The 18,296-nt window shown below is 40.8% G+C and overlaps 1 protein-coding gene across 4 annotated transcripts in view; it reads left to right on the top strand.

Moving 5' to 3' along the window:
- Positions 1-18,296, top strand: part of DDC (dopa decarboxylase) — a 103,391-nt gene that overhangs the window by 70,403 nt on the left and 14,692 nt on the right. For all 4 annotated transcript variants that reach the window (XM_009002174.5, XM_009002175.5, XM_002751414.7 and 1 more), the window contains 2 exons: positions 12,549-12,625; positions 16,121-16,140. In XM_009002174.5, the coding sequence (XP_009000422.1) occupies positions 12,549-12,625; positions 16,121-16,140 (97 nt within the window). The remainder of the gene's footprint in view (positions 1-12,548; positions 12,626-16,120; positions 16,141-18,296) is intronic.

Genomic DNA, 18,296 nt, shown 5'->3' with positions numbered 1-18,296 from the left:
TCACAGGCAGCTTAAACAAGAGGTGGTTTCTCTCAGAGCCCTAGAGGCCAGAGGTCCGAGGTAAAGCCATCAGCAGGCCGGTTTCTTCTGAGGCCTCTCTCTTGGGCTTGCAGATGCTAATCTTCTCCCTGTCCTCACATGGTCTTCCTTCTGTTTATCTATGTCCAAATCCCCTCCTCTTACAAGGACACGAGGCCTGCTAATCAAAAGTATCTGAGACAGGTCTCAATCAATTCAGATGTTTATTTTGCTAAGCTTAAGGACATTCCTAGAAGAGAAACAAGGAATTACAGAAACAGGGTGTGGTCTGTGCCTTTCTCCAAAGATGATTTTGAGACCATCAGTACATAAAGGGGAAGGCAGGCTGGAGGGGAAAAACGGAGGGTATGGTCACATTACTGAAACCACGTCATGTGAGAGAAAGGAGCAGGTAGGGGAATAGTTAATGATGTATTTGTCTTCATGCTCAGTAAATCAGCTCTTTATATTATATAAGGTGAACATAGAGTAGCTACCTGTAGATATATTTAACCTTTTATCTGTGGCTTTCTGCTTAGGAAAAAAAAGGAAAGGCATCTCCTTACATGAAAGCATTCAGCTTAATTTTTTTCCTTTGGCATAGTAAATTGAAGTACCAAGTTTTTATTTTCCTTTCACATTTCTCCCGCTCTTCTTTTTTAAAAAAAACTCTTGCAGAGAATGCATTTTAGAAGAAAATTAGTCCCTGGTCTTGGGTTTCATCTGGGCTCTTGTGGCTAAGACAGTTTATTTCTAGACAGATAGGTACCAACTTGTTAGGAAAGCTCATTTTTTAGCAGGGTGTAAAGTCTCATGACCCATGAAGGAAAAAAAAATAGGTGGGGGAAGAGAGAGAAAACAAACAGACATAAAAAAAGAACAGTCCTGAAAAACTGATATAGGGCAGATGACTCTGAAGTCTGGACATCAGCAGGCAGGTATGAAAGTAGTTTGCTTATATAAATAGATTTTCTTCCAAAATCGTTACTGTCTAGTTTCAGTTCACAGGGCTTTAAGAAAAGTACAGCTTAACTTTTAGTGATTTCAAATCACCATTAAAAAAGAAAAGAAAGAAGAAAAAAAAAACTGAGAACACTATTTTGGAGAATTGTAGCCAGGAAAAATTTTAGAATTCAGTCCAAATTGTAGAAAATAATAAAAATTGACAAACATTAGGCAAGGCTAGAATCCAATTACAGGTGTACTACAGTTTATTTTGAAACGTAATTTTTATCTCTCCAGTTTCTCAGTTTTATTAAATAGAAAATTATAATAGGGCCAATTTATTTGTAAAATAAATTTAAGACCTATTATGATTGGCTTTATTATTTGGATAGCAACAACAGTAATCACTTGCTATATAGGTCTGCTCTCTCTCTCTCTCTCTCTCTCTCTCTCTTTCTGTGTATGTGTATGTGTGTGTCTCTTTTTCTCTGTCTCTCTCTCTCTCTCTTTTTAAAAATTTATTTTGTTGGAACCCTTTCATAAAGATTCTAAGATTTAGAGCTTTGCACAAGCCTCAATCCCAGCCAAGGATTTATCTGTGCCTATAGATAAGGTCCCATAAAACTTGAGTTTCCTTGCCCTGTTAGAAAGTGACATTTTTTTTACTTAGCACAGTTCAGGACCCTGTGAAGGACAAGGTATGGGGTCAGTTTGTCCAAGAGGCTTTTATTAGCTCTGTAGGTCACACTTATTTTCTCAAGGCAATCTGAAAATGTCATTCCAATCAAAGCCTGGGTAAAATAACCAATGACAGAACAGGATCAAACACAGGCCACTGAAAAATAAGTCATTCATTTAGCCAAAGTGATAACTCAAAGATTTCACAAGAAAGGGAAAAACACCTTTATTCTCTGAAAGAAGAGACTTACTTTTCTAAACAATAAGCCCTGATAAAGACAGTATTAGGCCAATTAAATCTGTCTCTCAAATTTTAAAATAAATATATTAAATTTTAATTATCTTGATCAAACTGTATAATTTCCATAAATCTGTTGTTTTTTGTTTTTTGGGTTTTCTTTTTTTTTTTTTTTTGAGTCAGAGTCTTACTCTGTTGCCCAGGCTGGAGTGCAGGAGCCTGATCTTGCAGCCTCTGCCTCCCAGGTTCAGGTGATTCTTCTGCTTCAGCCTCCTGAGTAGATGGGATTACAGGTGCACACCAACACGCCTGGCTAATTTTTATATTTTTACTACAGACAAAGTTTCACCATATTGGTCTGGTCTCAAGCTCTTGACCTCAGGTGATCGACCCACCTCAGCCTCCCAAAGTGCTGGGATTACAGGCATGTGCCACTGTGCCTGGCCCATGCATCTTTTTATGAACTTTTATAATTTTTAAATTGAAGAATGGGTTAATGTCCCAAGAAAACCTTGTTAATCTGGCATAGGAACACAGATGCTGGTCTTGTATCAGTGTTCCTTTGATATTAGTGTTTAATTTATAGAGAAATGATTAATTTTATCTCTCAAAACCAGCTCTTCCAATCTTATGTTTCCACTTCTTCTGTAATAGTCCCTGAGCCTAGAGAGGTTGAATAGTTTTAATTTCTGGCCCTGTGTCTCATGAGCACAGTTTATTTTGATTGTCATCTTCTCCTGGGTCTGAAGATGAGGCTTTTAATGGCTGTCAGTGTTTCAGATTTAGCTGGACTTGGTGTCACTGTAACTTAACAGTACAAGGACTTTAGAAGCAATACAGAAAGTTATATGGATGTAAAACCTTACTTTTTTAAATCTCAGTTTTCTTAGGACTTTAATTAGTTAGACATAGGAAGAGTGCATCCTGGGTCATAAGCGAAAGTTTTCTATTTCACAGAACTTAGAAAATAATATGGGAAGAAAACATTTGCTTTAGGTTGAGTGTGGTGGCTCATGCCGGTAATCCCAGCACTTTGGGAGGCCAAGGCCAGAAGATCCCTTGAGGTTAGGATCCAGCCTGGCCAACATGGTGAAACCCCATCTCTACTACAAATACAAAAATTAACTGAATGTGGTGGTGTGTGTCTGTAATCCCAGCAACTCTGGAGGCTGAGGCACAAGAATTGCTGGAACCTGGGAGGTAGAGGCTGCAGTAAACTGAGATGGTGCCACTGGCCACCAGCCTGGGTGACAGAGAAAGACTTCATTTCAAAAACAAACAAACAAACAAAACTATTCACTTTAGACCTTTAAAATGAGAAATATATATATATTTTAAATCAGGCTGTAACATCAGTCAGAATCAGAGGGGTAAAAATTAAAGGAGCTGATAAAAAGTTGAAAGAGTTACTATCTCAAGCCCTGAAGGGGAGAGAAAGCTGAAAACAGTGAGATGAAATTAAAGTTGAACTTTTGGTTTATGAAAATTAAAATGTCTTGTAATTTTTATTAAGACTAAATTAGTACCTTAAGAAAATTTTATTGTTCTAACCAATTCTTTAGTTTATGACTGTATTTTTAATGTCAAAGCCCAATTTCTAGAAAGACTATCATAAATAATTTTCTTTTGATTATAGCCAACTTGATCACATAAACATTTTTTCATAAATTCTCTTTTTACAAACTTTATGATGACTTACACAAACCACTTACTGAATGCTTGGACTTTTATCTCAGACATCCTCTTTTTTAAATAACCAGTCATTCTATTTTAGGACAAAAAATTTATCATACAACATTTTCTGTCATGTGAAATTATTTTTCTTTTAATCTTTCTTACCAAAAATACCATTTAATATTTGTAACATTTCTTGCATCTCTTTTATTCACTGGCTCCTGTTACCTTGTTTCAGAAATGACCTTTAAATAATCTTTGAATTAGACAAAAATTATTTTCTTTAATAAGAACACATTATTTTTAGAAAAACATTTTTTTATAATTTTTTAACATTGGAAATGACCCAGACATTTAAGCAATATCTATTATTTAGTTTAATGCAACTTCAGATTCTAAATTTTATGTCATTTTTAAATTATACATCAAGTTCTAAATTATTTGTCAAAAATATTGACATATTTATAATTAATCCAATTAAAAATTAGATTCATTGATTAATCTAATTTTTAACGGATTGCTTATGAAAACTGATAGTCATCATATAAAGTTATTTCCCTGTTAACCAATGTTATAGCCTGCAAATTTCAGGTGTTTACCTATGTAAAAAGCTTTAGGTTAAATAAATGTGTTTGTTTTTACTTCTTGCCAAATAATCCAGGATTAACTGTTTGCTATTAAACCAACAATATTAAATTCTTTACTTACCAAAAATTACACAAAGATAATTCTCTTTTGGGCCACATTTATGGCTTCATAGCCCTCATTCCAAATATTGACACCTTATAACATTTAGCAAAGATAAATATGAAGCTACTTAATGAATAAATCTAAACAATAATGTGTTGACAGTTCTTATGACTTCCTAATTGTATTTTGCCAATAATTTTAAAGCCAGCTTGTTTATTAAAGATTAATTCAAGTCATATGAACTTGAAAAGCATTTGGATTATTTACTAAATTTATGAGTACTCATTTATTTATATTTAAAAATTTTTTTTTTGAGACAGAGTCTTGCTCTGTCACCAGGCGCCAGGCTGGAGTGCAGTGGCACAATCTGGGCTCACTGCAATTTCCATCTTCTGGGTTCAAGCTATTCTCCTGCCTCAGCCTCCTGAGTAGCTGGGACTACAGGTGCACACCACCACGCCCAGCTAATTTTTGCATTTTTTTAGTAGAGATGGGATTCCACCTTGTTGGCCAGGATGGTCTTGATCTCTTGATCTTGTGATCCGCCTGCCTCAGCCTCCCAAAGTGCTGGGATTACAGGCATGAGCCACTATGCCTGGCCTGAGTACTCATTTATTTTTAAGCCAATTTGGTACCTTGTGACCAAAACATATAATGAAACACATGTGTGTATACATGAACACACCTAAGCACACATAAACAGTCTGCAACTAAAGATCTTATAGCTTTTACTTCAGAACGCTAGCCATGATATATCAATACACACTATCAGTTTACAAAAAAATGGTTGGATAGAAACAGTGGTTTTTATCTCAACACCAGTAGAAAGGTCTTCTAAACTAGAAAAATTATATTTTCCTAAGCAAAAAACACATTCTCATGTACTTTATAAAATTCACCAAAAATACATCTTACTATATACTACCAACCCTAATTCTCAGTGAAAAATCAAGGATTACTTAATTTAATATAATATGATTTTACGTTTTCAAATTACTGGAGAGAGTTTTGAGACTAAATTTACCAAATTAATCTTATCAAAGATTACTAAAACGATGTGAACAGAAAAGCCTCTGAGCTAGTTTCTGATAAAAACTTACTTTTCTTTAAGCCAGTTAATTAGAGCTCTTTCATATAATTGGAGGTGAAATATTATTTCCACATATTTCATATGAACAAATAGACATAACAGTCCCAGACAGAAGCAGATCTTATACATTTAAAGTTTTTCATTTGCCTGTTTTCAAAAATGTTCTTTTCCCTAATTTAGACTATTAAAAGTAGTCTGGAGGGGAAAGAGGGAGGGTGTGGTAATCCACGTGTTGCGAGAGAAAAGGAGCAGGTTGGGGAGTCGTCAATTATGTATTGGTCTCCCGCTCAGTAAAATGCCACTTTACAACAAGATCAGGTGAACTTAGTAGCTACCTGTGAAGATATTGTACCTTTTATCTCTAGCTCTCTGCTTAGGAACAAAAGGAAAGGCAGCTCCTTGTGTGACTCAGCTTTGAGCTTAATTTTTCTTTTTGGCAGAGTGAATTGGGGTCCCAAGTTTTTATTTTCCTTTCAAAGTCCCCACCATCTGACCTCATTTTAACTGAATCACCTCTTAAAAGCCTTGTCTTTAAATACAGTCAGTCACATTCTGAGGTCCTGGGAGTTGAAATTTCAACATATGAATGTGGACGAAGGGGGACATAACTTGATCCATAACAGCGCTCATAAGAAATCACTAGCTAAAGCCATAAGTCTCCTATCTAAGGATTTAAACCAGGTCAGGTTATTTTAAACTCCATAATCTTAATGATTTGTTTATTTGATTCCTGTGAAACTTACAGTTTCATTTGATCTCACTATACCCAAACACCCGCTTCCCCATTTTTCTTACCACCAAAGAATTTTATTTTTTTCATTCCACAGTGCACAGTCTTCACACTGCCTTGCTGACACAGTGGCCTGTGCTGTATCTGACAGTATACAAACCAAGAGTGCATGCATGCAAGCAATTTACATGTTACAAACACACATGCGAGCAAAAACATACACACAGAACACATCGGAATCATTTCTTATGGATATAGAAGCTGGAGAATGAGAGCTGTTGTTTTTTTTTTTGGTGTAAATGAGCCCAAATCAGAGATACTTTTGTTCAAGCTGTTATTGACTCGATTTTCACTGTAAACACTGGAAGTGGTCTTGAATTTTAGCCCAGGATATACAGCCTCAGAGCAAAAGACAAGTAGGTGGACAGCAGCATCCCTTCCTCTAGAACCACTACATTAAACTGACAATCATTATGAGCACAGCAAATACACTACATAATGAATTTATGACTCTGTTCATGAGCTTTTTTTGGACAATATTATTACCCCACCTAAGAGGTAGGAGCCACTAATCATGCTTGGTTAAGGTTGGCTTCCCCTGCCTATTAGCAAATGGTGCCTTTTAACGTGGTGACAGGAAGTGGGGAGAGTGAGGACTGAGAAGCTACTCAGAGGCTTTTTTGCACTGTCCAGTTATCAGGAAATAAAAATAAATATTTTGACAGTCTAAGAGATGATACAGTAAAGTGATCTGCCTTAACACAATAGAATACAGATAATGACACTTGTAAGAACCAGAATTCACAAAAGGACAGATATTCTACTAGATTCCTAAGAGTTTAAGCAAAAAAATTCTAAGTGGTGAATTTTTAGAGTGTCTTTTAAAATTTCACTAATTCAATAAACAACACATAAATGGATTTTTTTATTGCTTTCACTGTTTTTTTTTTCGTATTGCTTAAAATTAGAAGTGTTTCTCTTTTGTTTAATGAAATTGTACTAATGGTTAGTTCATAATTTAACATAAACACTTTGGTAGTACTCTTTAAATATTGAAATAGACAAAATAATTAAGTTTCTAAAGCTGGTGATCATTATAAGCCTAGTAAATACATTTCATAATGAATTCATTATTCTGTTCATAAGCTTTTTATTGTTCATTTGGTATTTTGAATCTTTTATATGCAAATGTGAGTCATTCTGTCCAGAGCTTATTTGCTCTAATTTCAGATCTCCAAAGAAAGACCCAAATTCCATACACACCAAAGGCATATATTATCCTGTTTTTCTCCAACAAAGTTAAATTTTGCCATGAATTATTTTATAGTGTTTGTACACTTCTGTTACATTGGGAGGTTTTGAAAAATTCTATTTCTTTAAAACAGTTTTAATCATTCTAGTAATAATGAAGACTTGATTCTAGAACTTGTTTCAAAAGTCTTAGTGGATAGTTTTCTACTTATCTTTTTGGCTTCTTTGCACTTAGGTCTGGGAACCCTTTAGTATCTTGAATGTTTTATAGATGTTATTGGCACCAGGAGGTAACGTGAGTGCTCATTCAGTGAGCAGTATGTAATGTAGATTTTTTTAAAAAGAAAACTTAAGGCTTTTAACCCAACACAGGGGTCCTTTTCCTGATCTCCTAGAAATGTGTCTGGTTACAGAGAGAGGCTTTCCTCACCAAGAGGCCCATGGAGGTGCGGTCGCCATGTGAGGTGACTCTGGTGCCACAAAAGCATGTTTCTCTCTCTGTGTGTGTGTGTGTGTGTGTGCGCGCGCGCGCCTGCACCCATGTATGTCCTCAAGTATGCATGCACAACTGTTTCCATAAAATTCTTTCTCTTTATAATATCCATCAAATCTTACCAGGAAATGCAAATTTAGCACCTAAATATTGAAGAGGAGACTACCACAGGCCCATTGGAAGCATGGGCCAATGAATAAAGTATAATGAGGAACTGCAAATACTGAGAACTGAATAAAAAGACACGCAGCTAACGCAGCACCTACAAAATAGACTTCAATTGAAAAGAGAAAAGCCAGAAAATCATAAGCTAAGTATCAAAATTAAGCTAGAAAGCAGCAACAAAATAAACCTTCAAGAAGTAAAAGGAAGAAAATAGTAAGAGTTAAGAAATGTAACAAAATACACAAAAAAAGACCCAGCAGAAAGGATGACAAAGCCAGATGTTGTTAGTTGACCTGCCTAATTACATAAACAACCTCTGGAAAGATGGGTTAAAAATAAAGAGAAGAGGCTGGGCATGGTAGTTCACACCTGTAACCCCAGCACTTTGGGAGGCTGAGGCAGGCGGATCTTGAGGTCAGGAGATCGAGACCATCCTGGCTAACACGGTGAAACCCCGTCTTTACTAAAAATACAAAACTTAGCTGGGCATGGTGGTGTGTGCCTGTAGTCCTAGCACTTTGGGAGGCTGAGGCAGGAGAATTTCTTGAACCCAGGAGGCAGAGATTGCAGTGAGCCGAGATTGCGCCATTGCACTCCAGCCTGGCAACAGAGCGAGATTCTGTCTCTAAAAAATAAAATAAAATAAAATAAAATAAAATAAAATAAAATAAAATAAAATAATGAGAAGACCCAGATAACCTCTAGTAGAAAATTAAAAAGGCATAATTACAGATACTTCAGAGAGTTCCCAAAATCGTAAGGGGGCATTATGCATAACATCATGCCAAGAACTGCCCATAAACACACATGTACAGTAACTGCAACAAAACGTGACACCAAACTAACTCAAGAGTAAATGGAAAACCTGGAAAATCTTACTGCTAATACAATGTGTCAGTAGTTAAATTTTCATACAACAGAAATACCCAAATTCTTAAACAGTGAGTATTCTAAACTGCAGAAACTTATCAGTCCAATCATAAGTGTAATTCACAGAGAACAGCAAAAGAGGCCACAGCGCCTCCTATATCATGAAGCCAGTCTCAATTTGATTCTAAAACCAAATGAGAAGCTGAGACAGAAAAACTATGAAACAGTCTTACAAACTAAGTGTCAAAATTCTAAGTCAAACATTCACAAATAAAATTCAATAATATTTTAAAAAATACAGTATGCCATCACCAAACTGTGTTTAATCTGGATATGCCAGGATGTTTTAATATTAGAAGATTTTAAAATGCCATTCACCATGTTAACAGTGAAGGAGAAAAAGTTATCACATTAGATGCAGAAAAAGCATTAGATAAAAGTCAACAGCAGTGCAGGACAAAAAGTCTTAGCAAAATAGGAACAGTAGAGAACTTTCTTAATCTGATAAAAGTTAACTACCAAAATCATAGTGAACTTAGACTGAACGGTGAAATGTTAGAAGCACTCCCCTTAAAATCAGGAAAAAATCATCTCCACTTCCGTTCAACATTGGATTTTCCTAACCTCCATAGTAAAAAAAAAAAGATGAAGATGTAAACATGTAAGGATCAGAATGGAAGACATAAAACTCTCATTATTGTCGGATGATGTAATCGCAATAAAAAGAGAGTCCTCAAAGTATTATTAATAAAAGAACCCAGCAAGATGTCTAGACACACTGACATTTTTAAGCTTGCATTTTTTTTACATCTACCTTAAACAGTAAGTCTAATGTTTATAAGAGGAATACTCTTTATAATAGCAAGAAAATATAGAAGGTTAATGTGAACAAATATATCAAAACCTGTTCAGATTTATATGGAGAAAAGTCTACGGTTTTTTTGGAAGTCATTAGAGAAGTCATAACTAAATGGACTGATACATTGATAAAGAGGAAGACTCAATATTAGACTTCAGCAGAGTGCTAATAAATATCCTGGCTGGCATAATATTTATATGGGGCAAGAATAGCCAAGATAATTGTGAAAAAAATGTAGTGAGAAAGTTGCCTCCTCAAATATCTATGTGTGTGTAAAGCAACCACGACTGAGCTCATGCAGCTCAGTGCGGGCACAGACAGGTAGAGCAGATTGGAAGGCCAAGAGAGCCAGAAACAGGCCATACACATTCCAGTGAAGGCTCCCAATATTTACAGAATTGTTGCGGTTCAATATGATGAAGACAAGTAATCTAATAGAAAAATGAACAAAAAATTATTTACCAAGGAGGAAACAGAGGTGCTTAATAAATGTGAAGTTACTCACCCCCCTTAGTAATCAGAAATGGAAATGGAAATCCCAGTGAAATACTACAGGTTGTTGACAATAGTCTCTTCATACTGAACGTTGGCCGGGATATGGAAGAAGAGGAGCTCTCTCATTGTGAGACTGATTTGGTGCTATTGAGAGGGCTGTAGATGTTTTCCTCTAGCCTTAACGAAGCTCACCTTGTGCTATTCCACTGGCAGATATATGGCTGATGGGCAGTGGCGCTAGGGGCTCCAGGAGGTATACACAGGGATGGTCACATGTTCACAGCAGTGTAGTTTGACTATCAATAAATGGGAAATAATAGAATGAATGGATTGGGATATGTGCATGCACTAAACTCCCATGAGGTCATACAAATGACTGAGCAAGAGCTCTGTGCAAGAATGAATGTGAAACTCATAGGTCTATTTTTGGATAAAAAAGCAAATCATAGAAACATGCATAGAATTATAACATTTATGACAATATGTCTTAAGTTTATGTTATGGTATGTTTAGCAGTGTGTGAAATAATGTAGATTGCTTAGGGATCTGGAGAGAAAATTTTGTAGAGCTACATAAGAATAGAAGCCCAACGTCAGCCTTGCAGCCTCTTGTGTGGGGCAGGGAGAGGAAGCAGGGAGGGGCAGGAATATGTAACCTTCATTAATACCTATAATTTAAGTTTTATTTCACAAGGAGTGAGTGGTGATTTATTCTTTACATCTTTTTGTATGGCTTTAATTAGTGCAAAATATTTTACATTAAAGAACTGAGAAGGGAAAGTGGTCTTCATGAACAAAGGGCAGAGTCGTGCTGATAGCCATAGGTATTCACATCCCTCTTGGTCCCCTCTCCCTAAGGCTAGGCACAGAGCTTTCTCTAATGCAGAGACCCAAAGGACCACCGCGCACCCTCCCCCAACAGCAACCAGCGGCTCCTCATAAAATGCCGATGGTGCAAAAAAATTCCCATACACATACAAAATTAGGTGCCGTAGATTTTCTTCCACAAGTCAAAGAAAGAATATACACTATTCAGCTTATTATCCCTACTGACCTTGTCTGTCTTTGCCCTTAAAAAAAGAAAGCCTCAATGACCTTTGACAGATGAATCCAGCCTCTCTCACACTTCCTTGGTAAACCACATCCTGGCATCCTATTTCATGCTCACCGGGTTCTGTCTTTCGGGGATTCTCACATGATATTTCTTTTCAAGCCTAAGCTACTGTCAGATTAACATTTCTTCTCTAGTTTGCCCTTAGGATACTTTATTTGCCACAAAATTGCTTTGCAATGGTGTCACCACCCTGCCAATGAAGCAGAGCAATGGCAGTTACCATAAAGCACAGGCCCTTCAAAGCCCAGCCTGAGTTTGGGTCCGAGTTATGCAGAATGACTACCTGTGTGAGTGAGCCATGTGCAGACAGGTGGGAGAGGACCCCGTCTGCAGCCCGGGGCATCCTGGCCTTCTCTCTCATTACTCCTCAGGATTTTCACACCCACACACATACGGTACTGTCCCTGGAAAGAGAGGAGCAAAAGCTAACCTGTGTGATTTTCCCTCTCGACACCAATTCTCCAACTCTGCAGACACCAGCTGGGTGTCCTAAACTCGCCCCTATTCTGACTGTAACTACCCCGATGTAGCGTCAGACTCCACAGGGTTAAGGGCTCAGTCTCACAAGCCTGAATGTTGGGTCTCTGGGTTACCCACACTTCTGTCCACCATGGCTACAAAGTCGGGGGGTTCCCATAACCCCTGCACCAGGTTACTTACTAGACCAACTCACAGAATTCAAAAGAAGCATTTTACTTAGGATAACAGGTTATAAAGAGTACAAGCAAAGAACTGCCCAGGGCAAGGTATGGGTGGGGTGGTAGGTCATGTGGCTTCCAGGCCCTCTCTGTGTATGCCACCATTCTGGCATCATGAAACATTTACCAACCCAGAAGCTCTCCAACCCTGCCACTTAGGAGTTTTGAATGGAGTTTCATTCAGTGGGGATGATTGGTTAAATCACTGGCCAACTCATCTCCAGCCCCTACCCTCCCTGGAGATTGGAAGCCATCGAGGAGACCCCAGCCCCCAGTTGTCTTATTAACATGCAAAACACACTCATCACTGGGAGATCTCAAGGGTTTTAGGAGCTGTGTACCAGGAACCTGCAACTAAGACCAAATACTTATATTTTATTCTAAGACTCCCTCCCCAGGTACTTGGAGCAGAGACAGGGAGTGAAGGCAGAGTGGTGTTCAGGGCAGGGCCAGAAGCAGGTGCCTGAGCTGAGCTAAGTGGAGAGAGGGTCTTGTCTAGGGTGCTTAGTTACCAGCCCTATCATTTGTTCTCTAAAACCAGGGTGAAAAAGAGAGCAGACTTAGCAAATGCCTTTAGACTGGATCCCACTTACCTGAAGCACAGCCATCAGGATTCAGGTAAGCTGTGAGCTTGCTGTCTGTGGAGTGTTTCTGGTCTTGTTCCTCTCAGAGCTGCCCTGGAGGTGCCTGGGAATTAGGGGAAGACTGTCCATGTCCAAGGAGGCTCCAGCAGAAGAGCCGGGTGCTCCGTAGATTTCCCCTCACAGCCCATTCCCTGTGGGTTGGTTAAAAGGCCTGGGGTGGCTCCCTGGGGGACGCTTCCACTCTAGAAGCACCGAGAACCTTCCCGGCTCAGCGCAGGAGCAGGGGCAGGTGCTCACAGCCAGGGGATATTAACATGGGCCTGCACACCTCCTGCAGATAAGGAAACATCTTTAATAAAATAATTTTATGTCTTTATAAAAAGGCTTTGCATCGCTTTCCGCCAACACCACAAGGAAGCAAAGTAGACGAAGGAGGTTGAGTAGGGTTGGTGAGGGCAGAGAAAATAAGATGAAGCCAAGGCTCAGAGCAGCACACAAAGGTGTGCCTAAGTCATTTGGTCAGTAGGCCTGGTGCTGGTGAGAGCCAAGGAGGCTCAGCACCTACCTGCAACGTCTAGCAGGGAGGGGACCAGCGGGCAGTGATCAAGTGGCATCGGGGGACACAGGCTGCTCCAGAGCCACAGCAGGGAATGCACTTCATGTATGTCATCTCATTTAAGGTGGGCCAGTGTATCTGGCCAATTAATGGTAGGCATTGAACTAGAACCAAAATAAGCAAAAGTTTCTTGTTTGATAACTGAAAATTCTGTCAGAATGCTGGTGAGGGGGGAAGGTGGTTACACCAGTCACATAGGCTTTGAAGATGTGTCCTTTATTACTAGAGATGTACATTTGGAAAACAGAGTCAATGCTGGGCCAGAAAATGCCCATAATCCCACCACTCAAATGCAAATGTTGCTAATATATTGCTGTATTTCTTTTCTTTTCTTTTTTTTTTGAGAAGGTATTTCGCTCTCGTTACCCAGGCTGGAGTGCAATGGTGCGATCTCGACTCACTGCAACCTCCGCCTCCTGAGTTCAGGCAATTCTTCTGCCTCAGCCTTCTGAGTAGCTGGGATTACAGGCACGCGCCACCATGCCCAGCTAATTTTTTGTATTTTTAGTAGAGACTGAGTTTCACCATGTTGACCAGGATGGTCTTGATCTCTGGACCTCATGATCCACACGCCTCGGCCTCCCAAAGTGCTGGGATTACAGGCTTGAGCCACTGCACCTGGCTATTGCTGTATCTCTTACCAGTCTTGTTCGATGCATTGTTTGAACTCTGCACCACTTATCAATTACCAATTTACAAGCTGCCCTTCCTGCGTGTATCTCATGAAGTTTTATGTCTTACGAGGCACCTGAGACCTATTAAGTAGTCCACAGTTCAAGTAAAATCATTGTCACAGGAAATTGCTGGCTAAGAGGTTTGCCATTTTTTATGTTAACAGTAAAGAATTGTGCAAGGAAGCTTCTAAATTGGGCCAGTTCTTCACTCGTCCATGAGGAAGCAGATTCATGGAGAAGCAGATAGGAACTTGGACTAATTAGACACTGTATCTGAATTCTTCTACTGAGAGCCTCCAGCTTCTCTGTCCTGTAGAAGTTTCTGCGATGAGGGAAATCTATAATTCTGCATCACCCAATATGGCAGCCACCAGTCCACATGTGGCTACGAAGCGCTTGAAATGTGGCTCGTCTGTTGCAGAACTAAAGTTTAATTTTCTTTAGTTTTAATTTCCTTACATTTAAATGTCAACAGCCACATGTGGCTAGTAGCTACCATATCAGATGGTACAGTAATAGACATTAAAAAGGTATGGCATTCCCTCATTTTCATTCATGGTGATCATCTGGTTGTTTCACATTTTTTTTCTTTTTGGAGACAGGGTCTCGCTCTGTCACCCAAGCTGGAGTACAGTGGTACAACCTTGGCTCACTGTAGCCTCCACCTGCCAGGCTCAAGTGATCCTCCCACCTCAGCCTCTCAAGTAGCTAGGACCACAGACATTCACCACAAGGCCCGGATAATTTTTTGTATTTTTTTTTGGAAGTGACGGGGTTTCACTATGTTGCCCAGGCTGGTCTTGAACTCCTGAGCTTGAGCAATTTGCGTGCCTTGGCCTCCCAAAGTGCTGGGTTTCCGTGGCTGTCACCCGTCTCCTCCCACATTCTCATGATCAGCACGCACTGGTGGACACCTTCTAACTGGGTCCTAACTGACAAATTACTGGGGTCCTGCTGGGTGCAGGCAGCTCTGCTGAGCCCCCCAGTGGGAGGTCTCAAGTTAGGAGGGTGTGAGCCACTGCACCCGGCCTTGACAATTTCTTACTGAGTGCAGCCTGCATGCACTCTGTTGGGTGCTGTTTCATTTGTATTGGTCTCTGTGAATCATTGTAGAACGCTGCTGCTGATGTTACGCTTGTATAGCAAGCTCCCTTACTAATGAGAGGCTGCATGGCTGCTGGTTATGGGTTGAGATAGGCTGTGTGGCTTTGGGCTTCTGTCTCAGGGTCACCCATAAAATAGGGGGTGGAGGTCCTGCATCTCCTCCCAGCACTGCCACTTTTTATGCTAATGGAGAAAATACCTATTTTCTCCTGGCAGCCAGATGGCAGTCAGAGAATGATACCACGTGGTGACTTCAGATGTTCTTGTGAACACAACGTAGACACTCCTGTGCAGTGGATGCAGCGCAGGGTGGGGCATGGGTTGTATTAGGTGAACAGCTTGTCCCAGCCCCTGTTGGCGGGGGAAGTAGGGGACACCGAAGTGCCTGGTCCAGCCCACATTCTTGGATCTTCTCTCAGAGCACGAGACTCCCTTCTCTACAGATCTGTGCAGTAGGATTGCAGCACGTTGTCAGAATCCTCACCTGATGCCTTGTGCAGGATCACCTGTATTAATGGAAACTCCCATCTATGAGCCCACATCCAGGGTTCTTTAGGCATGAGGGGAGGTTCAAAGGCAAAGCAAACATTTTTCATAACCAGTGTGGAGCCAACGAATCCCGGATGTTAAAACACTCAACAGACACTCACTGATTATCTGCTCTGTCCCAGATACTGAACTAAGATCTGCTAATATCCACGGATAGAGAGATGAATACTCCCACTAAGAGCTTCATTCTCTTCTTTAGAAAATATTCTTATCACTCCGTATATCACGCATTCACCTTCCCATGCATGAATAAATGAATGATGGGCAATTTACGTGATCTGAATGTTAACTCTCTACTGGGCTCTAGATGAAACCTCAGATGTTCATGCTATGTAACTGCAGAAAGCAAAACGAATGGGGGTCTAATAAGAGTGTAACATTTCCGATTTGTGATTTGGGCATCCTGTTCTCAGGGGACTTCCCTTGAATATGTTATCCTGGGAAGTGCCACAAAGAACACCCAGATCCAGCCTTTAGGCAGTTTTATTTCTGGCTTGGAAGACACAAGAAATTTACCTGGAAGATGAAAAGGATTAGCATGTGATCAACAAATCTAACAGTTTCTTTTTCTTTCTCTTTTCTCCAGGATTTATCACTGACTACCGGGTAAGTGAGAGATACCACTGTAATCTCAAATGCCAATGGAGTCCTGGGGGCCTCTGCGGCTGTCATGCATCCCCTCCTCCACTCTCATGATCAGCACTGGTGGGCACCTTCTAACTGAGTCCTAACTGACAAATTAGTGGGGTCCTGCCAGGTGGTGGGCAGCTCTGCTGAGCCCCCCAGTCAGAGGTCTCAGGTGAGGAGGGCAAAGCCTGGACTTCACTCCTGGGGATGGAGAAGGAGCCTCTGTCCCCATTCCTCTGGAAGGAAAGGTCCCCTCTGCCCTGCACTGCTGTGTGCCTGGGGCTGCACAGGTGGGGGCAGTGGGAGAGTAAAGAGTTGGGGAACATAAAACGTTCCCAGGTGGGGCCAGTCATCTCGGCAGCCTGGTCTCAAATGCATTGGTCCACTCTCCTTTTTATTTGCCACAAATGTTGAATGAGGCATACTTTGAAAATGCCACGTTGTCCTAGTGTTAGTCTGGAAAGAAATCTGTAACCAAAGGCAGTGCTGCAAGGGTTATCAAAAAAATAGAACCCAAGAGGTAGGGTGAAACTCAGTGAGGAGAGAGGTGTGGCCGCAGAGCTGGCTATCTTCTGTCATCAAGAGATGATCTGTGGCCAGGTGCGATGGCTCATGTCTGTAATCCCAGCACTTTGGGAAGCCGAGTTGGGTGGATCACCTGAGGTGGGGAGTTTGAGACCAGCCTGGCCAACGTGATAAAATCCCATCTGTGCTAAATATACAAAAACTAGCCAGGCATAGTGGTAGGCACCTGTAATCCCAGCTACTCGGGTGGCTGAGGCTGGAGAATTGATGGAACCTGGGAGGCGAAGGTTGCAATGAGCCAAGATCACACCACTGCACTCCAGACTGAGTGACAGAGTGACACTCCATTTAAAAAAAAAATATATGACCTGTGTCCAGTTCTTTCTGTTCAGGCATCATGGGCACCAGACATCATCAAAGCAGGGGCTGCTATTTCCCGACAGAGGCGTGTGCAAGTGGTATTGTCAGCAGCCGGTGTGATAATGACCCAGCAGGCGCTGCCCCTCACAGGCATGTGTAGCTTTCCTTCTTCCTCTGACAGCTGTGAGCCAGGATGTGGGGAGCACCAGTAAACCTTCCCAAGCCATCAAGGCTGGTTCAAGGACAGTTTTGGCAAAGCTTGCTTGGGACCTCCCAGCTCCACACCTATGGAGAAAGGCCAGAGTGTGTGCACATAAGCATAAGGGCACAGTGGGAAGACCCATGGATGATGCCATTTAAAACTTTCATATCAATCACAATTGACAATCTGACTTATCTTTTAGAAAGTTATTATTATTATTATTATTATTATTATTTGTGAGACAGAGTCTCACATTGTCGCCCAGGCTGGAGTGCAGTGGCGCAATCTCGGCTCACTGCAATCTCCGCCTCCTGGATTCAAGCAATTCTACTGCCTCAGCCTCCTGAGGAACTGGAACTACAGGGGTGCACCACCATGCCCAGCTAATTTTTTGTATTTTTAGTAGAGACGGGATTTCACCTTGTCAGCCGGGACGATCTCGACCTCCTGACCTCGTGATCCACCCGCCTCGGCCTCCCAAAGTGCTGGGATTACAGGCGTGAGCCACTGTGCCCGGCCTAGAAAGTTATTATTGAAGGGAAAACATGACAATAATACTAAAAACAACTAGAGGCCCGGCTCAGCCTGACCTTGCATCCTCACACTGCCGTGGCCTGTGTGTCCTCCTCCTCCTCTTGTTCGTGGCCTTTCTCAGACTTCATGTTGCATGAGGGCCACGTGCTGCACCGACCACACTGCAGCTGATTCTCACGGCACTGAAACTAACATTGCGATGCCTTCTCCACTCCTCTGCAGCCTTAGTAAGTACAGAAAGGCCACGCAGAACCCTGTGCTATGTGGTATGATTATTTCCCTGTTATTTAACTACTTTGCTGGGAAATTCCTTGCTTCCCTAAATGACTGGGCAGTGGACATCTGGCACATCCAGCTTTCTGCGGCTGATGAGCTGTTTCCTGCTGCATGAGACTGAAAATGGGGTGACGAGCACAGGCACAAACACTTCATGTCTTTTATTATTATTTAATGTTTTCCTTCCCAGCTTAGATATCATTAGAAAAAAAGGCCTGACACCATGTCACATGACACA

This window comes from Callithrix jacchus, chromosome 11, assembly GCF_049354715.1.
Source record: "Callithrix jacchus isolate 240 chromosome 11, calJac240_pri, whole genome shotgun sequence".
Taxonomy (NCBI): Eukaryota; Metazoa; Chordata; class Mammalia; order Primates; family Cebidae; genus Callithrix; species Callithrix jacchus.
Note: the sequence above shows the minus strand (reverse complement) of the source record. Positions and strands in the feature narration are given on the sequence as shown.